The 24,500-nt window shown below is 35.4% G+C and overlaps 3 protein-coding genes across 4 annotated transcripts; all 3 read left to right on the top strand.

The window, feature by feature from the left end:
* The first annotated feature begins 772 nt into the window (after positions 1–772).
* LOC127803093 (pentatricopeptide repeat-containing protein At5g39350) lies at positions 773–5,738 on the top strand. Its single transcript, XM_052339126.1, has one exon. The coding sequence runs from the start codon at positions 831–833 to the stop codon at positions 2,850–2,852; it is 2,022 nt and encodes a 673-aa protein (XP_052195086.1). The 5' UTR covers positions 773–830; the 3' UTR covers positions 2,853–5,738.
* A 1,113-nt stretch (positions 5,739–6,851) lies between these two features.
* Positions 6,852–19,239, top strand: LOC127804200 (probable galacturonosyltransferase 14). Of its 2 annotated transcripts, none has more exons than XM_052341005.1 (6): positions 6,852–7,434; positions 8,092–8,147; positions 8,362–8,517; positions 15,906–16,496; positions 17,369–17,671; positions 18,318–19,239. In XM_052341005.1, the coding sequence occupies exons 1-6, from the start codon at positions 7,248–7,250 to the stop codon at positions 18,597–18,599; spliced, it is 1,575 nt and encodes a 524-aa protein (XP_052196965.1). In that variant the 5' UTR covers positions 6,852–7,247; the 3' UTR covers positions 18,600–19,239. The 2 variants fall into 2 exon arrangements, with proteins under 2 accessions (XP_052196965.1, XP_052196964.1); XM_052341004.1 differs by having other exon boundaries at positions 6,853–7,458.
* Positions 19,240–20,329: 1,090 nt separating this feature from the next.
* Positions 20,330–23,288, top strand: LOC127803131 (membrane-anchored ubiquitin-fold protein 1-like). The gene is made up of 5 exons (XM_052339168.1): positions 20,330–20,618; positions 21,001–21,303; positions 22,514–22,678; positions 22,871–22,963; positions 23,063–23,288. The coding sequence occupies exons 2-4, from the start codon at positions 21,171–21,173 to the stop codon at positions 22,924–22,926; spliced, it is 354 nt and encodes a 117-aa protein (XP_052195128.1). The 5' UTR covers positions 20,330–20,618; positions 21,001–21,170; the 3' UTR covers positions 22,927–22,963; positions 23,063–23,288.
* Positions 23,289–24,500: the final 1,212 nt, after the last annotated feature.

Below are 24,500 nucleotides of genomic sequence, written 5' to 3'. Positions count from 1 at the left end.
TTGATGTAACATTCTAATCTCAAATTTTTCAAGATTATTTAAATATCAACTTATTAGGACTTATTTGAACAGTTGTGATATTTTTAATAATATTTTTATATATTAATATGTCATACTATATAAATATATAATATATTAATATACAAAGATCATAAAAAATATTACACTATTGACTCCAATGGCCTTCAATCCAATCATTGGCAACTCCCATGGGAGTTGTTGACTATCAGATTGAGAGGAGCTCGCTATAATACTAAAGTCATAAAAGCTTATTGAAAATCATGGAATTAACCCAGTTAAAATACCAAAAATGTAAATTGAGTGTGCAAATAAGGGGTTCAGACCTGCTTATTTCGTGTCTCCTTAACTGTCTTTTTAATAAAAATAAGTCACTTTATTCAATTAATACCATCACCAAATACTAATAGTGATATGTATTAATTATGGTTTAAAATAATTAAATTAATAGTTTTTTTTATTATAATGTGTATTAATCATTGTTTGAGATAATTAAATTAACAATTTTCTGTCAATAACAGTTTAGTGATATACATTAATTTGATGACGTGATTTATTTTTATTAAAAAGATAATTAAAAAAATAAAAAATGAGGACAACAGATTTAAACTCGCAAATAAGGGTGATTATGCAACCTAAAGTAATTATTGGTTAACTTTAGATATTTTTAATCTAATTTACATAAAAATTATGAATTTTTTGAACTTGTTTAGTGACCAATCGTCGTCAACTTGACATGGCATTTAGGAACAAACTAATAAATGCTAAACCAAGCCTAAGGTGGTGCGGCAGGCAGCAGTTTTTCGGGATTAATGAATGGCCGCACATCACCGGTTGTGTCCAAAGCTAAGAACCTTCTCAGCGCCACCAGGGCCCAGTGCGAGTCGCTATTCCGCCACTACGCCGCCGCCAAGTGTCTGGCGGATACCAAGCGACTCCATGCTGGCATTATCACAACTGGTCTCTTCTCCTCTCATCCATCCGCCCGCCTTGTTTCTGTCGTCTGCACGGCCTATGCTGCGTGTGGCCATGTTTTCCATGCGCGGAAACTGTTCGATGAATTGTCTGAACCAAGTTTACTACTATGCAATACCGTGATAAGAGCCTACGCTCACAATGGTTTACCCTACGAGGCGCTCGGGCTCTTTGTTCAAATGCTTGCATCGGGGTGCTCTAGGCCGGATATGTACACGTATTGTTTTGTTATTAAGGCCTGCGGCGATTTATCGTTGCTTGATTTGGGTGTCCCGGTTCATGGTTTGGCGGTGACCAGCGGCGTTCACATGTACACACTAGTGGGAAATTATCTGTTGGCAATGTACATGAATTGTGGTAAGAAGGAGGTGGCCAGAAGGGTTTTTGATACAATGAAGGAGCGTGGCGTGGTTTCTTGGAACACTATGATCAGTGGATATTTTCAGAATGGGAGTGCAGATGAAGCTTTGCAGATATTCAATAAAATGGTGGATTCAGGGGTGAAGCCAGACAGTGCTACCATCGTTTCAGTTTTGCCAGCTTGTGGCCGCCTCAGGGATTTGAATTGCGGGATGAAGGTTCATAAATTGGTGGAAGAGAATGGTTTAGGAAGCAAAATATCTGTGAGCAATGCACTGTTGGACATGTATGTCAAGTGTGGTAATATGATTCAAGGACAGTTAGTTTTTGATAAGATGGAGCAGAGGGACGTGGTGACTTGGACTACCATGATCAACGGGTACATTTTAAATGGTGATGCAAGAAAAGCATTGATGCTGTGTCCATTGATGCAATTAGAAGGTGTAAGGCCCAATTCAGTTACTGTGGCTTCTCTTCTTTCAGCATGTGCCAGTTCGCACTTTTTGAAGCGTGGTCGGTGCTTGCATGGATGGGTTCTAAGACAAAAACTTGAATCTGATGTTTCTGTGGAAACTGCATTAATTGATATGTATGCCAAATGCAATTGCCTTCAAATTAGCCTCCAAGTGTTTGCAAGAACTTCAAGAAGAAGAACAGTCCCTTGGAATGCAGTTCTATCTGGTTCTATTCATAATGGTTTGGCAGTGGAAGCAATTCACCTTTTCAAAGAAATGCTACTGGAATCAGTAATGCCTGATACTGCAACCTTGAATAGCCTCCTTCCTGCTTATGCCATTCTAGCAGATTTGCAGCAAGCAATGAACATACATGGTTTCGTAATACGATCAGGGTTTGTATCTAAACTAGAAGTAGCCACTGGTTTGATTGATATATACCGTAAATGTGGAAATTTGGAGTTTGCTCACAAGATATTTAATGGGATTCCCACAAAGAACAAGGACATTACTTGCTGGACTGCAATCATAGCAGGCTATGGAATGCATGGAAACGGTAATATTGCTATTTCTCTTTTCTATCAAATGGTTCAATTGGGCATTGAACCAAATGAAATCACTTTTACGTCTGTTTTGCATGCTTGCAGCCATGGTGGTTTAGTGGATGAGGGTTTACACTTGTTCAAATTCATGCTTGAAGTTTGCAAAATGACACCAAATTTCGAACATTACACTTGTATTGTCGATCTTCTTGGCCGTGCAGGTCGGTTGAAGGATGCTTATGAGCTAATTAGAACAATGCCCTTTGAACCTAACCATGCTATATGGGGTGCATTGCTTGGTGCTTGTGTGATGTATGAGAATATTGAACTAGGAGAACTGGCTGCAAAGTGGCTTTTTAAGTTAGAGCCAGGTAATACTGGAAATTATGTGTTGATGGCTAATATTTATGCTGCTGCGGGGAGATGGAAAGATGCAGAGCATATGAGACATATTATGAAAGAAATTGGATTAAGGAAAGAACCAGCTCATAGTTTGATATAAGGTCAGAAGCATTTGAAGCTGGTTTAGTTTCTGTCATGGCAAAGGACAAAAGTGTTTGTCAGCTTCAACAGGAGCATACCCAGATTCTTCTTAAGACAGAAAAACTGAAAATCAATATTCTTTAGAAGTGGAGGCTTGCACCATAAAAAAGGGAAAACACTAGGAAGTGGAACCTTCTTACCCTGTCTAACATCTTTTGAAACTAGATAACTTGTTGACACATTGTATTAATGGTTGAAGGTGGCTTTGAGTTGTCTGATTGCTCTCTTTACTCTGCTTCGTCAAGTTTTTCCCTTTCCTTGTACCAAAACCCTGCCTCTCCACCTCCCAAAAATGAAATAGAAAAGGGGAAAAAAAAAAAAAGACATGCACAACAACAACAACAGGGACATTAATACAGTAAACACTGCTTTTGTACAGCAGTAGGCATGTTTATTAAAATTACTAATTGATAAATCCAGTTCAAGCTGGAGAGACGCATCTGTGAATTCCAGTTGAGTGCAATTGAGGTGGATTTAGTTAACTTCATAAGTGTTCTCATTACATGGGTTTGAGTTAGTTTACAGATGAAGATTCTTCTGTTGCCGTGTCATTTTTTTTATTGAACGAGTTCATCTGGAGATCATAATCACCATTTGAAAATTGAGTGTGGCTTAGAAGATCAGAAGGTTTGTACAGTTGCATTCAGGTATGATAATCATCCAGATGAGCTAAGATTATGACATCTGCCCTGCATTGCAATAGTTGCAGATGGTTTCAGTCTTTTGATATGTTAATTTGTGCACGCCAGTTCGTGGGAGTGGAGAGTGTTCCTTGCTGCTGACCAACATAGGTATCATATTGTTTATGCAACTCGACTTCCATTTATCTGTACATTTTTCCTTAAGTGATGTCATATTGCAGTTCATTGAAAATTCTGTAAAGTTCTTGTGTGGGATTCACATACTTTGATTTGGAGAGGCTCAAATGCGTTTAATATGTTTAAGGAGTAACTACTTTTTATTTCTGTAGTTTGGACAAATATGTGTGTATATATGTAAATATATTTTCAGAAGTGTATACATAAACTCCTTATACTTCATTCTAAAATGAAATGTAAACAGTATTCAATTTAACAGTGACACTGCTTCACACACTAATTTGTCCCATAAAGACTTTAGAACAAATGGAGGTTTATGTATTATTTTTTTAATATTTTCACTTATTTTTTGAAGGAATGGTAAGAATTGGCAGTTTTACATGATTTAGTTCACAGTTTTGGTGGATTATGTATTGTTTTCTCGTTTTTATTTGTCAATCAATGGTAAACACGACTATCTTACATAGGTCATTACTTATGTTATATATTCTGCATGCTGGATTCAGTTTGTGCTGGTCTCTAAATGTTGGTCACTTCATCATTTTAAAGCATCTACTGGCACCAATCAATTTCCTATCCTTTCTAACGATGATGTATACTTAAAAGTAGTATTGCACCATGTAAACTAATTTATTAAATGTGCAACATTCAAAGCAAGAAATGATAGGTTTCGGAATCCTTTGAATATGGGACAATGAAAGCTAAACTGTACATGATGAAATTGATAATTGTGATGTAACACTGAATCATTTATTTATAAACGTAGAAGGGAGAAAAAAAGGCTTCAAAATATCACCCGGCCAAGTATGATTTTATATCGTTATTTGCATACTGATGCCATTCTTTTCGATACATTTGTTAAATATGATCTCAGTCCATTATTAGATTATGCATCTTCTGATCCTGTTTCGCACTTTCACATGTTGTATCACGTATGTGATATATAGGGTTGATTCCAAATCTCTCTCTCTCTCTCTCTCTCTATCCCGTATGTGATATATAGGGTTGATTCTGTAATTTGAAGGAAAAGCAGGTAATTCCCATGCAAGTGGAATGGAGCAAAAGACCCACTTTGTATTCACTAATTATCTACTCCTTGGACTTGGATAAAGATTAAACGGATCATGATCCTGTCTTTGTAGAATTTTCTTTTCCCTGGCATTTGATTTGTTTGGTGACATTCATACCCTGCCATGATTCATAAGAGAACATCATTAACTTACCATTCTTAGTAGATCGCGAACCTTCAAGGCCCTAGGCATTATAGTCACAATTTATGATCGCCAATGGAGGAAAAAAGAAGGGTTCGATTAAGTTCTCATCAGCCACCATTACTGTCAATCTTGTATTGTGGCTTTCCTTTCTTGCACAGCATTCCCCTTAAATCTCTGTTTACGCGCATCTGGCCACAGAGAATAAGACGGGCACTTTTGTTGTCCGAACCTTATTGTCTGAATCTCTGTTCATGTACGCCTGATGAAGACGAAAAATGGACAGGCAGTGTAGCCAGGTGAAAAATAGACTGTAAGATTCATGCTGTGGAGAGGCATGCATGCATCATTCCCTTTACAGGGTCAGTGCAAGCTAGAAGAAAAGCGTTTTCAAACAAGAACAAATACGCAAGGACAGTTTATCATGCAATGAAGTGGGGATAGTCATCTTGTTGTTTGATGGATTTAGGACCAACTTTAGGAGGCGGCATCCATGGACCAACTGTTCCTTGAGGCCAATTCACTGATCCAAGCCATGTGCTAGTACTCTTTTGGCATTCAGCATATGCTTTTGGATGGCCCTACATAGTGCTCTATGAAGAATGTGAGAGCCACGGCTACCACATTAATTCTTTGCAGCTTAATTGAAAAATGAAATTTGTCTTTGGATCTTTATGCCGTGATGGTTTGTTTGTTCTCTTGCTTTTTAGGCTCCTGGGATGAAGAGGAGTACATGGCTACTGTCTACTTTTTACGTACTCTGGCTGCTTTAATTCCCATGGTATCATGTATCTGTGGAATGTGGAAGTCTTTTCTAAGTAAAAGGTTAAATCAATATTAAAAGGGAATTTTATATAGAAAATAGATGTGAATATTATTTGGTATCATTAGATTAGATTCGATTGGATTCATGAATTTTTAATTCAGTTCAATTTGTAGTTTGGACATTAGTAATCGACTAAAATAAATAATTATTTAAAAGATACCATTATCTTTACGCTATTTATGAAATTATCATAAAATGATATCTATGACAATAATTACACTTATTAAAATATTTTAAATATCTATTAAATTTGCTTAATATTTGATTACTTTGAATAACATTGAATTGTTTATTATAGTTTCAGTACATTTAACTATTTTGAGGTATTATATTAAATTTTTATTTTTAAATTTTAGTTCAATTTAACTTTATTATTTACGTAGTTTATATAAATTATAAAGATTATTACAAATTCACTCCCTACACAGTCACTGTGAATTAGATTCAGATTTACCTCTCTTATCAAAAATTATGGGATCGAGTGACGGGAGTTCCCCACAAAAAAAGTACATCCAAAGTACATCCCAATTATATAGATTATTATAAGGTAACGTTTCGATAAATTCTTAATTATAATAATAATTAATTTTTTATATCTTTAAATCAAACCTATAACTAAAATAAAAATCGCACGATGAATGTAAAAGATTCAAAGAGATCGGCCATCTCATTCTTAGTCAGTGGATTATTAGGCCGTGATCAAAGCGGTTGGCCATTTCATCCTTAATCAGTGGATTATTAGCTGCATTACTTACATGGAATGTTAACTACTAATTTTACTATGTTGAAATAGACATGTCAGAGCTAAATAGCTGGCTAAAGCTAATTAAAGTTACCTAACACCCTGACAATGGAACGTATCCCTTTGGAATTACATTTTTATTCTTCTCAAGTCTCAACTCTTTTTCCAATTTTAAATTTAAATCTCCCACTCAAGTAAACGCTTAACCGAATTATTATAATATTTATTATTATTTTTAACAACCAATCACTAATCTCAAAAGCTCTAAATTTTGATTTTTTTTTTATTATTATTATTAAAAGTTGGGCACACTCAACGCAAAAGAGGAAAAAAATAGAAGAGAGTGATGGGACCAATAAGAAATATTCTTGCACAAGATGGGAATCAAACTAAAGCCCCCTGTTTTCTCTCTCTTTCTCTCTCGCTCTATATATAATATGTAAATTACTATTTCGATCCACGGAGAGGGAGAAAATCATTCGAATAGCAAATGCACGGATTCATTGCTTCGTCGCCGCAATCGAATTCACGTAGATATACATATATCGCTGCGCGTATATAGAGAAGTAAGAACCCTAGGTTGTTGAATCGGTTGAATTGAATCCCATGCATTGGTCTCTGAGAAGGCCGGGAACGACCAATTCAACGGAATCGGAGTCGTCGGCTTGGCGGTGGATCTGATGGTGAGAGTTTTGGGGTCGGGTTCGGAAGGGAATTGGCGCAGTCGCGGTGATTCTAGGGTTTTGAGGAGGCGACGATGCAGGTTCACGTCTCACCTAGCATGAGAAGCATAACGATATCGAGCAGCAATGGCTTTGTTGACTTGATGAAGATCAAGATCGCAGCTCGCCACATCTCCTACCGCACACTCTTTCACACGATCCTTATCCTAGCTTTTCTCTTGCCTTTTGTCTTCATTCTCACTGCCCTTGTTACCCTTGAAGGTGTCAACAATTGCTCCTCGTTCGGTGCGCATTAAATCTTTTCATTTCTTGTTATCTTGTTCTTTCTTGTCTGTCTTGGTTCATTTGATGTTCATTCTTCTGATTGTTGGTTCTTGTATGTTAATTTTTTGATCCGGTTGTGATTGTATCACGTAGATCTCGATTTCGCTGATAATTTTAATTCCACGGTATAAATGACTCGTTCTTTGAGATTTGGCCGCTCGAGACAGCAATGTCGGTCTTTTGTGTATGTGTAGGTTTGATCTGATTGAGACTAAATTAACATTCTAAGTGTTCGATGCGTTCAGATTGGATTGTGTCGTCTTTTCTGACTTTCTTCATCTGCATTCTTTCTGCCCCCCCCCCCGAGGTGGCGGAGCTTTTTTGTTCCTCCAAATTGGATGATGTTCAGATTATATAGTTCTTAATATTGCAGGAGGTTTGGGTTTGGGAGTTTTGACTGAACATAGAGCCTAATCTTTATTTATTTTAATTTATTTTTTTTATTTGGTTTGCTAAGGGCATTGGTAGTTATGATGCTGGAATTTTTTTCCCCTCTTGCTTCTATAAATGGTTGCTTTCTTTAGCTTATTTCTTCCATATATGTATGCTGCATCAAATAAACAAAATCATTCTTCCGTTTGTTTTATGCTGCAGATTGTTTAGGCCGGCGGTTGGGGCCAAGGCTTCTTGGTAGGGTCGATAACTCAGGGGTAAATAATATTTTTAAACCTTCTTCATACTTGCTATCTATGATCACACAATAGCGAATCATGTTCCTTACTATTGTCACATGATAGCCAATTGATACTTATTTTTTTGGTCAACTGATACTTTTATGCAAATGATCCTTTCTTTTAAAGGACCATTTGCATAAATTATTCATTGTCAAGGCCTCTGATATTTGTCATCATGGTGTTGCTGCAGAAGTTGGTTAGAGAATTTTACAAAGTCCTCAATCAAGTGAGCTCTGAGGAAATCCCAGTCGATTTAAAGCTGCCAGAGTCCTTTAGTGAACTTGTTTCTGAAATGGAAAACAAGAAGTACAGCGCAAAGGAATTTGCAATAATCTTGAAGGGAATGGTATGTGGTTTGTCTTAGAGATGTGTTTCATTTCTTTGCTAGTTTTCTTTATCTCCCTTCAGCCTTCAGTGCATGCATGTCTTTGTTCATTTAGTTTCTGGGTTTCTCTGTTTTTTCCCATCATGCGTTTTGCTGTTGGGGCCGGGGAATATTGTTTTTTGCAATGATCCAGTGATAATGCCTTATAGGTATCTGGAGTAGATGGGATCCTAAATGAGCTTATTGTGTGGTTAGATATAAAGAGGCATAAATTGGAAAGTTAAGGTTTTACAACACTGTAAATTGGCAGTTAAGGTTTTACAGCTCCAAGTAAATTATCCTTAAAATAAAGCATCCTACTAGGTTTTTGTTTCCTTTATGGATAACTCCAATTTGTTAGTATACGAGTAGGTTCTTTTCAGGGACCTTCTCCTTTCTGTACAGATTTTGCCTCCTTAAGGCTGTTTCTCCTTCTTATGTTTTTATTTGCTTATAAAAAAAGTTGGTATAGAGAAAATGACAAATTGATGAAGGTTAATTATGATTGTGGTTCCTGTATGATGTTCAAACTTCTACCTGATACTTTGGTAGCTCGAGTGGTTGCATCATGGATGTTTTATTTATATAGTTGAAATTTCAATTTCATTATTTTCTTAATATGTCTGCCTTATGTCTCAATTGGGAAACAAGGAGATACAAGGCATATTAGCTTCAACTTAGTAGCTGGACGATCATCACAGTCAACATTTCAAAATTGATTATCTAATCTTCCATACGAGAATAGTGTCCTTGTTTTGTTCTGTCAAAAACCAGAAGCTTTAAGTTTAGAGTGCATTGCACTTAAACTTTTGTGAACATTTAGGCCCTTTTTTGTTTGGACGTAAAACATTTTACACTAGAATATATTTTTTTATGTAAAATGTTTGACACAAAAAAAAATATTATTAATCTTCTTTCCCGGCGTTTGGTTTTCATTTGAAAATATTTTCCAAAATTTAGCTATATATATGCATACATATATGAATTGTGCAAGTGTGTATATGTATATATATATATATATACATATGTATGTAGATTTACATATTTCTATATACGTGTGTGTACCTTTGTATGTCTTTGTGCGTGTATGTGTGTATACATGTACGTAAACTTGTTTTCATGGAAGAAAAGGTAATTTATTAGTTTTGTATAAATAGAAAAATGACTTGCGAGAATTGAATTGTAAATCATTTTCCTCTTCTTGATGTCCATAATTTTTATCATCCAAACATCAGGAAATATGCAAAACATGGTCATGTAGTGGTGTGCCAGACCAGGATGGCCTGCATCCCATTAGGCACGATCTGTTTGCTTAATGGGCTGGCTTGGCACTCGGCCTACTGGGCTGTGTAAGTTTTTTAAACTTATTTTTAGATATATTAAATTGCTAAATATTCAATAAATATGTTATATTTACATAGTTAAACTTGAAATTTCAAATACCATTTGATTATTTATTGGAAATCTCTAATGTATTTATGTTTACATACATTGCTACATAAATAAATAATAAAGTAACTGTATCTATATATATTTTTTCAGTGTAGTTATATTTCCATACGTTGTTAAATAAATGCATTAATGTTATCTATAACATTTATTTTAAAGTTAAATTTATCTATAACAAGCCTTAGTAAGAAATCAAATGTAATAATAATTATAACATAAAAAATATTATTATAAAATAAAATAACTAAAAGTAAATCAAATAACATTTTTCATCGTTTCTGACACTAACTTTTAGAGTTAATGTAAAAATATTTTTTATATTTAAAGCATTCAAATTAGATTAGATATGGAAGAAATTTGGATTTTTAAGTTGTCAACTAAATGCATGTTATATCTTTTAAAATAAAAATACATGAAACTTGCTCACTAAATCCTGCTCTCTAATTCCAAAACTATAAATATTTTAAAATTATAACAATCCTTTTTAATTTTCAAAATTAATTTTATAAATATTTTCAAAGTTAGGACTTCTTTTTAATGTGGGCTGGGCTGGTCGTGGACTAGCATCCTTAGGCCTTGCACAGCCCTACGTACCCAGCCCGCTTGCCACAGTGGCAGCCTGGCCCATTTGGCATCACTTGTTTTATGTACCATGATGAATTAGGTAAATTGGTGCCATTTCATAACTAAATAAATAATGTGAAGCCTAATATGTTGGTTTTATTTTTCCTTGGGCCTTGTAGTTGTGAAGTTATTAACTTAACTCTATTGAAGTGAAACTGTTATACTCTTACAGAAGTTTGAGTTGCTCAATGATAAAGTTTCCCTCTTTTCTTTGATAAGATAGTGAATATCAAAAACACAAATTGGATAGTGTTAATTTTGTTTCATGAATTTTTATAAATTATTCCATACAGGCAGTGTTAGTCACGAACTGTATTACTTGGTTTGTGGATTGATTTGTTATGTGGAATGAGGTTGGGAACAGTATACTCTTCTGTAATGTGTTACCATAGGGATTGAATTAAATAGATTATTATTCGAATTTAATGTATTTTAAGAGAAGTTTTATTTTGATAATGTGATGGCCATAATTTAAGGTAAGATAATTATTTTATTTTTCTTCAATTTAATCACTTAAAACACAATTTTTTTAACATAATATCCAATTTTATTACATTACATCAATATCATAATAGAAATGCTCAGTCGACACTGGTCGCCTCAGTACTATTGGTGCGAGTCACTGCCACTAGGTCTTCTCATTTCAGGTGTGGTCCGGTTAAAGCGAGATGAGAAGGCTATGTGATTAAATGTTGTGTAATAGTAAATGTTTAGGAGGGTGATTTTGTTAAAAAAACATTTATCTTTTATTCCTACTTCTCTTTTGGAGTAGAGACTCCAAATTTGTGCTTTTGTTCAACAGTATAATAATATTATGGGTATCCTCACTCCTTTGTGCACAAGACTCCCAGCTTTTGCTCTACAACACAACAATATTAGTATCATATAAAAAGACGTCTCCAATGCATGAGGCTCCTCACTTTGTAGGGGTTGGGAGAAGGTTGTATTTGTGCATAACCTTCCCTTTATGTTATTGCAAAGAGTCCGTTTCCACAACTAGAACCTATGGCTTCCTGGTCAAAAGGAGCAACATAACTGTTGCTACCAATGTTCACCCTCATTAGTATGATAAATTTATAAAATTATATAAAAAATTTAAATTTATCATTAATATCAAATTATCAATTAATACGGTAATATTAGCAACATTATGAATATTGTATTGATATATTATTCTTAGAATAGTAGTAATATAATTATTTGTATTTTAATATTATAATATTATTATATTTAAAAATGTTACATACCCTCAAATTTTGTACACACTGTACAGAAATTTTTCATGTATTATTATTATTATTATTTTACTTCTAACATAAAAAATAGTTTTCTACATTTTATAACTGAACATCTCTCTCTCCCTCTGTGCAAAAAATGGAAACTGGAGATAAAGCTGAAAATTGGGAAATATCTTAACATACCAGATAAGGTGGTACATTAACATCTGCACTATCTCTGTCTAGGAGACTGAGTCAGCTAGTGGACAAATTGACCTATGTATGAGCCACTACTATGTCATTACTTGTAGCATGTGCATTGCCCGGACTCCCTTCTCTTTGCCCAAGTAGTTCACCTTGACTACTTACTGCTTGGTCACTCATGCCACCGTTCTGACTTGATTGACTTAGCATTCTTCCTGAGTGCTCCACTCATCATCAAAGACTTAGTGTGCTGCCACATGAAGCCTTGTGCTCTAGCTGGCTGACATGATCTTTGATGACTTCTTGGACATTTTTGAGGCAGTTCTGACACTGTTAACGTTGAGGGATTCTGGGATTATGGACTGGATAATAGAGACAAAGCTTTCATTGAGGTGATCATGGCAAGAAGCACAGACATTTTTACAAATGTATCAGATTGTTCCAGAGACCCTTGCAGATATCGACATTCACCAAACACTTTCACACGTGCATCTCACACAATCAAACCATACCCTATTTTTTTTATAGTTAATTACACTCAACACCCTTGAGGTTTCACTAAATTATAGTGTGTACCCCCATGTTTTGGAAATTACATTGGTCTCCCTTCGTCAAACAGATGTAAGGAGCCTGTTACAGTTACATTTTTGCCCCTAAAATATTAATTCTCTCTCTCTGAAATCTTTTTCTCTATCTATACCCCCGCCCCCGCCCCCTCCCTCTATGTATATGTTGCCAGCAATTGGGGCAACCAAAATAGAGGCCTAACAGCAACAAAGAGAAGATCAGAATAGTAGAGGGTCAAAGGGACTTGAATTGGAGATTAGAGTTTAAGAGATAAAGAGATTTGAATTGGAATTTCAGATTTGAAGGGTTTTGGGTTTCCTCTTATCTGTTTCTCCATCTTCAATTTGATTACCTTAAAACTTGATTTAACTTCAATTTGTCGTGGTTTTCAGAAGTCCCTTTTTTTTTTTTTTGTAATTTTTAAAGAGCAAAAGGCTAGCCCATGTAACTATGCAGAACCTCAAAAGTGCCCAGTGTAATCTAAATTATCAAATTTGAAACCCTAATTTTTATTTGAAAACCCTTTTACACTTTTCAAAGGTCGCTAATTGTAAAACTAATTTTTGAAGCCCTAAATTGAAAGGTTGCAATGGATAAAACTACATTATCGATGTAATGCATACTGCTTTTAGGGTTCGTTTGGAATTAGCTTGTTAACAACTTGTAATTATTGTTCATTAATTTCATTGAAAAGGACTATGTAAGAGTTATGAAGCTCTGGAAAATGAAAAGAAATTTTTATTTGGCCTTTTCAAATGTATGAAGTTATTAAATAAGCTTTGTACATATGAAAATATTATTTGTAATTTTAATTTAGCATTACAACTGTAAACATGATTTTAAATAATTGAGGATTTCCTAAATGAATGTTTCTGATTGAGGATTTACTTTACACTGGACACCCCTAAGGTTTTACTTGCTTACATGGTTTACCCCCTTAGTTTCTCAAAATTGCTAAAAAAAAAAGCACCTTTGGAAAAAACCAGAATATCAGCTTTCCTCTTCATCCACAATGACAAAGATTACTATGTTTTCAAAATTTTCCCTGCCTTTTTCTGCTTCATTCTTCGCGTGTAGTGAATTGCCTCCAACTTTTTTCCTCCTCTTTCACTTTTTTCTTGGTTCTTCTTGTTCAGCGTGCCTTGAATTCATCCCTCATGCCTTCAGGTTGCCTTCCACAAAAGCTTGTTGCCATGGATGTGTTGCAAGTGGGTCTAGGGCTTTTGAAGGGTATAATAGACATTTAACGTACACTGAGGGCGTTTTGGGCAGTTCATTCAAAAAATGGTTGACATCATCATTTTTTGTTGCATCTCACTAGTGACATGGGATAATCTGGTAGCAGTAGGGGTATTCAGTGCAATTTCCGAAACGTGACAAGTGCTCCTTGTTTTTGTACCAAACCTTCAGGGGTGTAAGATGTATTTTATTCTATTTTAATTTTTTTAATTACTGATGCACTTTATGAAATGAATGGAAAGCCAGAATTCATGTTGCTGCCCAACACAGTCAGATAAATGATTGGTATGTTGTTGTTGCGCACTTTATGGGTGCTTAGAAACCATCTGCGTCTATTGTGAGATCTTGTTTGTTCATCAGTTAAATAAATTTGAACCGCTCTATAATTTCAAAAATATAAATTAAAATTAATTGTAAAACAAGAACCAATATAGATTTTATATTTATTGGTCTTTTCACACTTAAACTTGTTATCTTTTACAAATCATGAATTCTGTTATTTAATGCTAATTGTTTTCTGCATTCTATATTTTTGATTTTTTAATCACACTAATTTCTTCTATATAGAATGTGAATTTATTTTTATATCCACGCATGAAGAGTATGCTATATAATATATGGTCTATTCTTTGATGTGTCCTAGTCATGCCGTGCCCTGATTCTTTTAAAAATAGGACTTACTGCTTGTTGTTTCTTCTCCAAGTCTCTGAAAAATTATAGTCTTCCGTGTCTCTGACCCATGACCATGAGTGTGCTTTTTATTGCCCGCCTCTCATCCCTAAGGAGGTTTTGCCTTAATGGGTCATAAAAAAGGGGCTTTGGCTACCAGATGGAGTCGTCCAAGTTTCCAACACTCGTGTTCTTATGATTGGTTAGTTATGGCTATCACTGAAACTCAGTGAGCATCCTTATGCCACTATTATTGGTGTATCATGCCATGATAAACCACTCATGTGTGTTGAACATCAGCCTTTTGGCTTCACACTTTGCTATAATTAAAGCCTTTAGATCTCTCTAGTTTGACTATCTTGACTCTCTTCCTTACTGCCTTCAGTAATATTACCTTGCTGTAGAATGTACTTTCCCAGAAGGCATGTTTTTGTACACCTCTAGATCCTCCAAAGGGGTAGAGTGTGTTACCTATTGAGCATCGTTATGCAAAACTTATCTAGTTTCATTTGGATTGGATGAAAGGTGCTTCCTCAGACATTTAAAGGATTATAGTGCACAAAAATGCGGTCCCCAAGATTTGGGCAAGTATTGGGAAATGATTAACTTGCTCTTAGCTTGATTTATTTTCCTTTTTTAGTTCTCTCTCTCCCTTGCCATGGGGGAGGGGGATGTGGCAGAGGGGATTAGAATTGGAAGGAATAAAAGCAATCAGAGCTAACAGAAGATTGTTGCTTTATGTCTAAAAAGAGAAATTTAGCTTTGAGTAAGAACCTAATCTATGATATGGCATTTATATTATTCACAGGGTACAGTTATTCTATGTCTAAATGAAAGAAAAGCCAATTCCAAAGATGTCTCTAGGTACAGATAAATCATTTTTGTAGTCTTGTCAACAACAACACCACATATCAAGGGGTTTTATACTCTTGTCAAATGAACTTTGAATGCTTTGCCCCTTCATTTTGAGAAAAAGATGAGCATTGTATATGCTGGAGAAGATTGAGGAGATCCACAAGTTAGATGAGATGTCCTGGTGCACCTCTCAACAAGAACAGGTCCTGTATTCATGTTGTACTTCTTAAGGCCATTTACAGGGGCTTTATTCTGGCAATTTATTGGTGCATGTGCAGAACAGAACATGTGCCTCAGGACCTGTTATATATACACATATACTTAGAACTGGTAAATTATATATTCATGGACAAATTGGAAAATGCCTCTCTTTTGTTGGTTTCTGTTTTATTTTCAAACTCCATGCATTTGTTCCCTTCAAATTTTATTTTATATACTTGGGGCAAATCATTCCATGTATTTGCATGCAAAGGATAAAGAATGAATCCGTTGTTAATCTCTCCTGGTCATAGTTGTTTTGAGCTAAAGAATTTTTGGTTTGTACAGATGGAGAGGTCTGAGAGAGAGATCAGGGAGTCAAAATTTTCCGAATTAATGAACAAACACTTTGCTGCAAGCGCCATTCCTAAAGGCATCCACTGTCTCTCTCTTCGTTTGACTGATGAGTATTCATCTAATGCTCATGCTCGCAGACAATTGCCTTCACCGGAATTACTGCCTTTGCTTTCTGACAACTCATACTACCACTTTGTAGTATCAACTGATAATATACTTGCAGCTTCAGTTGTGGTCACATCTACTGTCCAGTCATTTCGAAGGCCTGAAAAGATAGTGTTTCATGTTATAACTGACAAGAAAACTTATGCTGGCATGCACTCGTGGTTTGCCCTGAATCTTGTCTCGCCAGCTCTTGTTGAAGTAAAAGGTGTTCATCAGTTTGACTGGTTAACAAAAGAGAATGTGCCAGTGCTTGAAGCTGTAGAAAGTCATTATGGGATTAGGAACTACTATCATGGGAATCACATTGCTGGGGCCAACCTCAGTGAAATTACTCCACGAACCTTTGCTTCAAAATTGCAGGCTAGAAGCCCAAAGTACATTTCTTTGCTCAACCATATTCGCATATATTTACCAGAGGTAAATCAGCTATATTACCCCTCTCTTATCTCTGAGAAATCAAACACTGTAATACATGTAATGTTCAATCCAATAAGAGAGGAGAACTTTCTGATTCTTCATATAAAATGTGCTATGTATTTGAAGGTTTGAAATAGCAAACCACAGACTTAATTTCATTTGAATAAATATCTCTCTTCCCCCCCTCCAAAAAGAAAGAAAGAAAGAACCAAAAAGAGAGTAAACAAAAACCAAGATAAATCCTTTGGTTCTCGCTTTTGACTCATGTCGTTATGCTAGGCTCCTGGACAACTTTCTTTTGAAGGCCCCTGAAAAGCAAATGCCTAACAATATAGCATATGGTGAAAATGTTTCTACTCTGGATCTATATTTTGACTTTTAAGAATGTTGAGGAAATTGTGCATTAGTTTGAACGATCCCTCACCCATCTGTAAAAAAATTTCACCCTGGATGAAGGCAGTATTCAAGATCTCTGGAATGACTACCAATGACCAGCTTCTTTTTTGTTCTTTTTGTTGTTTTGGGATTTGCCTTGAAGTGACTATTTTCCTTGAATTGGTTGGGAATGATCTTTATGCTGGAAATTGCAATTTCATTAAATGGGTCCTTACTGGTTTAGCAATTTTAGCTTTTTTATTGGTTGGTTAATTTCAAATACTGGCAGTAGATATTATCTCTCTTACAACTTGCATGGATGGGGTTATTGAATTATTCTTATTCTTTGGGCAGGGATTGTATCTTTTCCTAGTTTATATTGCATATAAGCACACCTAAAACATACCGTTGTTAAGTGTATTTGAACTATCTTCTTCTGTCTGAATGCTTCTCCATATGAGAGAAAGTGTTAAAAGTTCACTTTACTTGTGTCGCAGCTATTTCCCAACCTTGACAAGGTGGTGTTCTTAGATGATGATATTGTAGTTCAGCGTGACCTCTCCCCACTCTGGGATATTGACCTTGGTGGAAAGGTTAATGGAGCTGTAGAAACTTGCAAGGGTGAGGATGAGTGGGTAATGTCTAAGCGATTCAGGAACTACTTCAATTTTTCACATCCCCTGATAGCAGAGAATTTGAACCCTGATGAATGTGCATGGGCTTATGGAATGAACATCTTTGATTTACGTGCATGGAGAAAGACAAATATAAGAGAGACTTATCATGCCTGGCTGAGAGAGGTAATTGTTGAAGTACTTAATGTATCTCTTACAGTTCTATGACTAATTTTTTTCTTTCATGCTAAATGTATCTCTTAGGCAAATGTAACTAATTTTTTTCTTCCATGCTATGCTCCTTTGTGGGTTTGAGTCATATAACTGGAAAGTGTAAATCTCAGGGAGGGGAATGGCTTTTTTTTTTTTTAATGGGCATTAGTGCTTAACTGATTTTTCTGTTAGAATCAAAGTCTCCTTGTTTACCTTCCTGTACGTGATCCAGCATGGCTCATTTATTGTTTTGGTCTTGTCTTGTTTTATGTTCTTTGTTCAGGCAGGGTGAGTAGTGAAAGTTTGAGTCTTAGTCATCTACTACAGGTAGTGAGGCTCTGTAATGAGCCAATAGGTGCTAGGTAATGCATTGACCACAAGCCATATCATTAGGCAAATAAGCAAATGTCGGTCCAATATTGTTGAAAGTGGGTCATATTTTATGTGCTTTCTATCTGTGCAGTAAATGAAATTTCACTGTTCAAATAGTTAGCTAATTCTAATATAGGCTTATCTGTCAATGATCTTATATTTTTATCAATTGAAGAACAATGATCTGGAATGCTTTGTTAGTGATAAATGGATGCCGTCCATTTCTTGACTAAGAGTTATCTTGCAGAATCTGAAGTCAAACTTGACATTGTGGAAGCTGGGAACTCTTCCGCCAGCTCTGATTGCTTTTGAGGGCCATGTTCAGGCTATTGATCCATCTTGGCATATGCTTGGTTTGGGCTACCAGAACAAAACCAATATTGAGAATGTAAAAAGAGCTGCAGTGATCCACTACAATGGCCAGTCAAAACCATGGCTGGAGATAGGTTTCGAGCATCTCCGGCCATTTTGGACCAAGTATGTTAACTACTCCAACGATTTTATTATGAACTGTCACATTTTGCAATAGTCGTCCAACTTGAGAAGCTGAAGTGTGAGAGGTGGGACAGAAACGAAAGCAATGTGGGGTTCGGGCCAACTCCTTTTGGAGCATGACTGATATGTTGATATTCATTGGGAAGAAAGTAAAATTGGCCAAAATGGCTGTATGATGCTCAAGATCCACTCAGCTGCCCTGCTTCACTAGCATGGAAATGCGGTTCATTCTTTGTCTGTAACATAGCTATTCATTGTCGTGTATTTTTTTGGTCAGGAAACGGATAACACCTGTTTTGGTCTTCTTGAGGGCGTCTTGCCTATTTCTTAGTGCAAATAATGTGGAACATACATGAGAAAACATGCCTACTCAGATGCCTTAGCCATAGAAACTGCTACACAGGAGAAGAAAGTTAGGAGCCAACAGTTTGGAGGATGCCATATAAGCTTCATTAGTCTCAAAGATGTATTTTTTTTTCTTTGTATTCTATTTTGTTCATCGCCTCAATGCTGTTTCGTCCATTGTTTTTGGGTTTGGGATCATGAAAATCAATTTTAGATGATAGGTCTGGGAGATTGGTACATTACAGGTCACTGTTTTGAGTTAGGTTACGTATTGTTTTGTGCTACTCATGAGAATATTTGAAATGGAAGATTCTTTTACCATTTGTTTCTGCCAGTTCTCTTTGTTTTCAAGACGAATTTATTTCTTCTGGTAAATGAAACTATTTTATGATTGGCTTATTTGCAAGATGGTATGGGCCAACCAGCGGTGTTTACCAATCTGTGAAGCTATTAAATATCGGGTGCCGAATGATCAAAATCCTTCTTATTGCAGGCAGATCATCCAAGTAATTAGTAAGTTTGTTAATTGCCAGTGGTGGCTCTTAACTTAGGGCAATCAATGGTATCGCAACACATTACCATCCAGTCGATAATGGAGTTTTGGAGGGTGTCCTAGCGAAATTAAAATAAATCTCCTCAATTCAAAGAGGCATTCTTTTCCATTTTTTCTTAAAGCGGGAAATGAATCTTGTTCATGGAACTTGCCAAGTTGAAGATGACAAGAAACCCATATGCCATGTATAGAAAAATAGCTCTATTATTATTATTATTATTATTATTGGGAACGGAAGAAAAAGATTTGGTGGTTATGATAAAAAAATTCAAAATTTTGTGATTGCTAAGTTTATGGACTGTATTAGTGAATAATGTTATTAGTATATCTTTGTGTATATCTTGAGCTATATAAAGATGTATCAATAATAAAAATGTCCTTCATTAGGTGCATAAAAACGCGTGAGGCGTATAGAGACGAGAGGTATTTTGGTCATAATATCTCTTTATGTAATTTAAGATATATAAAAATGATGCACATATAACATGATTCTTAGTTATTGTCTTTATCAAAATACCCCTTTGGTCGCTTCAATTCTTGGAACCATTTTGGGCATTTGGCTCTTCTCCGACATTATCTTTCCTAAATAATGACTCTTAGTTTTAAGCGAAGAAATTGGGAGTTGTTGTATTGGTTGGCTGTACTCTTATCTATCTATCTAACTTCAATGGATGAATATGAAACGCGATTTGACATCTCACCCGCTTATCCTGCCCTGCCGCATCAAAATGGTAAAATTATACCCTCCCAGTCCCAATAAAATTAATCATATTGCACTACTTATTAATAACAGTGTGAAAGGATGGATACGGATACATGGGATGGGACTACTACTACCTTACATGGCATGGGACTGACTAATTTATAAAAAGATCTGTCCATTATTCCATGGACTTAGTAGGAGGGGGATTGGAAGGAGGAGAAGACTCCAAAGGGCACCCGAAAACGATGAATTCTTTGACCATCATAGCCTTTGGGGACTTTGAAAACTCCGAAACAGCCTTGTTTCTGGGGATTACTCTCATCTCTTCCCTTCCGACTTTGTTTATTCCATAAACATTTTTTGTTTTTACTTGGTTCCCTCTAAGGGATTTGTTTTCTATCTATTCTTCTGTTGCTCAGAGGGTTTGAACCAATAACAAGGAAGCCACCCAGGTCTGTTACTGAGCCAACTAGGATTCTCCGCGAGAGAACTCTTGATTTAGGATTCATTTAGACTTTTTTGATTGATTTACAGGCGACCCAGTTAAAATTCATTGGATTTTTTAATTACCCATTTCAAGAACGCTTGTGTTCTTGGCTCAAGTTTTTAATCTTATTTCAGTCGAAATATAGAGTTGAGATCATCCTGTTCTTGATAGACCTAACTGGGATTATCACTGCTAAATTCTTGTGCCAGGATCGAAATTCACTTCTCTGTATTGACCTCGATTTTCTTTTCTGTTTCCTTTTTGACTTCCTTTCTTCACCCGTTTAGGCTTCCAAATTTTGGATTGTTTCCTGTTCCTGAATCCACTCATATATTTGATTTTTCCAGAGTAGACAGAGATGGATTTGAAATAGTTGTTGATATTATGAAGAAGGGCTACTTTTAAGTACACGGATTCTTGATTGCTCGTAAGGAAGGTGTTGGAGATTATTGTTCCGAAGAAGTCTCAAGTGAAGATCCTGGTGTTTGGACACTGAGAATCTGTGAGAAATTGGAGGATGTCTGGAGTGCAGGATCACTTAGAGATTAAGTTCCGGTTGACCGACGGCTCAGACATTGGCCCCAAAAGCTTTCCTGCTGCTACAAGTATTGCAACGTTGAAGGAAAGCATCCTTGCTCAATGGCCTAAAGGTAGGTTCTCTGATTAAAAAGCCTCTGGTTTTCCATTCGGTTACTCTTTCGAAAGCCAGCTCATGGCATGCATACTCTTCCAACCCTTCCGAAAATTTTCTAGAATGCAGAATATGATATTGTAATCACTCTATCCCACATGATGGACTCAGATGGTATGACTATGACAAGATAAATTTGTTTCTAGCATACTTTTTGAACCGAAATGGGAATTTTTTTATGAAAATACTGTGTTTCACTGTGACACCATCTTCATGATATTATCAGCCAGTCAAAGTGACGAGAGGGTGAAATCCCCCTCTTTTCCCCAATGCTTTGTTTTTGTAAGATGAGGTGTCTACTTGAAATTATCTTAATGGAAACTTCTCATTGCATTTGCCTTGAAGTGATGGCATAAACCATCTTTGAAGTGCAGCCTAATGTTCTTTGATTGCATTTTAATGATTTTGAGGCATTGGCACTTACTGATGCTATGAAGAACAAACAAAACTCATTTTTGGGTCGTTAGCAAACAGTTTTGGTTTGAGAAATGTAGACGCCTTTACCGGGTAACAGCTACTGTTATATAGTGGCTCAACATTTTGCAGGTTTAAAGAACACCGGTACTTGACGGGATTGACTATTGTCTTGATGCCCTATAGGATTATGGAGTCATATAAGATTGTAGTACCCGGTTGGAGAATTGTTGGATTTGGAAGTTTGTTTGAATGTGCCTTTTAATTTGAGATTCAGTTGTATGGCTGTCAGTTTCTATCTTATAGTGAGGATGGGTATGTCTCGTGGAATTCTGGTGAAGATTTTGTCAATTTTTTTGGTGAATTTTCCATAATATTCTGTATGTATGTATACTACTCATTAATTTTAGTTCAATTTAGTCGATGTACCTTTGAATGTGCCTTTTTGTTGGTTGTTTTATCCCAGTTTGATTACTTTGAATGCACATGTACTAAATTCTTGAACATCAGTTGGAAGAGTTAAGCAATGGGCAATCACTAACTTGACTAAACTTCAAATTGCTGTCATCAATCATGTCAACACAACATCATTCTGGAACAATCAATCTAAACTCTTCCTTTTGCCAAGTTGATTCAAACTTCCATTATTAGTCAATCTAGTCAACATCCTCAGAATCTTCTGGTTTCATTCCTTATTTTGGTTACTACTCAGTATTTTCTGCAATTGTTACTGATCGAAAAAGCTTTTTAATCAGAGAAAGACAATGGCCCAAGGACAGTAAAAGATGTCAAGTTGATCAATGCAGGAAAAATTCTGGACAACAACAGAACAGTTGGGGACTGCAGAAGCCCACTGTATGATATTCCCGGCGGCGTTACAACCATGCATGTTGTGGTTCAACCCCCACCTCCAGGAAAAGGTATTTTCGTCTCTTAGATTTCTCAGAACAAAACTGAAAGGGATCAGAGATGGTTCCTATTAATTTGTTTGAACAAAAGGAAATCATTGAGAGAGCTTATTCATACTTGTTAGGATATGAAAGTGAATCCTTCTTATTCTTCAATCTGTATGTCTCTTGTTGAATTCCTTTTTCATTGTTCTTATGGAGCAGAAAAGGTAGTGTCCACCGAGCCGAAGCAGAGCAAGTGTATTTGTGTTATATTATAGATTGCTGTTTGAAGGGCTGAGCAAACATCACTTGCAGGTTAGTGGGCTCTTGACAAATGACAATTCCTCCATTTGCCAGCCTCATTATTGGCATGAATTTGGCCTTGTAATCGTATTCTTTGAACCTGACCTGCAGGTGAAGGGCTCTCCAAGGGGTAGAGATGTTTGTTTAAATCACTGAATTAATTGCTGCCTATGAAGGGCAGTTTGGTCACATGCACAGTTATCATAAAATGTTTTTAGAGCAAGATCATGTGTCCAAGAAACAACTTTTGCTTTCACATCTTCTTGGCATATGTTGTTTATTGTAAGTTCCCAAACCTTCCCACATCTGCATTCAAGACTTCCAGATTCTTCACTTCGATTACATATCACCTATAACATTACCTATCCTCATCTGTCTAAAAAGCACCAGTTTAAGATAATTTTTAAATTAATGAAACTAAATAACATATTCTAAATTTCTCTAGTAAACTACATCATTGTCAAATTAAAAATCTCCCATCTTAATAACCCAAATCAGTTTCAAGCGAATAGTATTGAGTTGTCTTTGATACCATTTATATGTAATACCAAAAAGATTATCACAACCTCCACGGACATGGTGCAGTATTGAGTTTTAACATGGAGAACTGAGGCTTGAATTAATGCGACTATTTAAAGGCAAAATTATTGTTGGAAGACAGAATTATTGTTGAAAGATAACATTTAGCTGGAAGGTAGCACTAAGGATAGAAGGCAAGTCCTGTATGGATTGCGTCGGAGGTCTAATTCTGAGTGTGTATAAATTGTATTCGCATCTGAATTTACATTGGTGCATCAAAGGAGAAGCTCATCTGCCTATGGAGATTAGTCAAGTGAAACTCAAAACATCTCAGGTTAATAAAAAAAAATTATCACCTAAAAATGCTAATTGAGGGTAAATTTTAAATTAATAAAATTAAAATAATATACTCAAAACCTCTTAATAAATTAGCAGCTTGCGATTAGATTACCATTACCAATCATAATTATTCTTTTATTTATTATGAGCAATGTAAAATGTTAAAACAATGAGATACAATTATAAATAAATGTTATAAGGTCGCTCGAACCTAATTTAATTTACAATTTAACTATATCATTTTTTTCTATTAATAAAAGAAATATGATTTATGGATAAATGTTATGATATTGTTCAAAAGTTATATTAAATTAGTTTAACAAGGAGGATGTCATTTTTTTAAAACATAAAAATACATTATATAATTTAATAGAATCTCAAAAATTACTTTTTAGTTTGAGGATTAATTATCAAAAAGCACTAAATGTTAGCCATGTTTTTAAATTTAAATCAAAATTTTAACTTTTTTTAATAATTACATTCAACTTATTATTTAATTTCAGTAATGGGTTTTTGTTTGTTTTAATTCTAAATATTAGGATTTTTTCCAATTTGGGAAAAATTAAAATAATAATTAAACGAAGCAAAACAATGTAAAAAAAAAAAAGAATTTGTTGCCTTATTTTTTAAATAATTCATTTAACGAGAATTATTGATAAGAATAAATGAAAACTTATTATTTTGTTAATAA

Source organism: Diospyros lotus, chromosome 6 (genome assembly GCF_014633365.1).
Source record: "Diospyros lotus cultivar Yz01 chromosome 6, ASM1463336v1, whole genome shotgun sequence".
Classification (NCBI taxonomy): domain Eukaryota; kingdom Viridiplantae; phylum Streptophyta; class Magnoliopsida; order Ericales; family Ebenaceae; genus Diospyros; species Diospyros lotus.
Note: the sequence above shows the minus strand (reverse complement) of the source record. Positions and strands in the feature narration are given on the sequence as shown.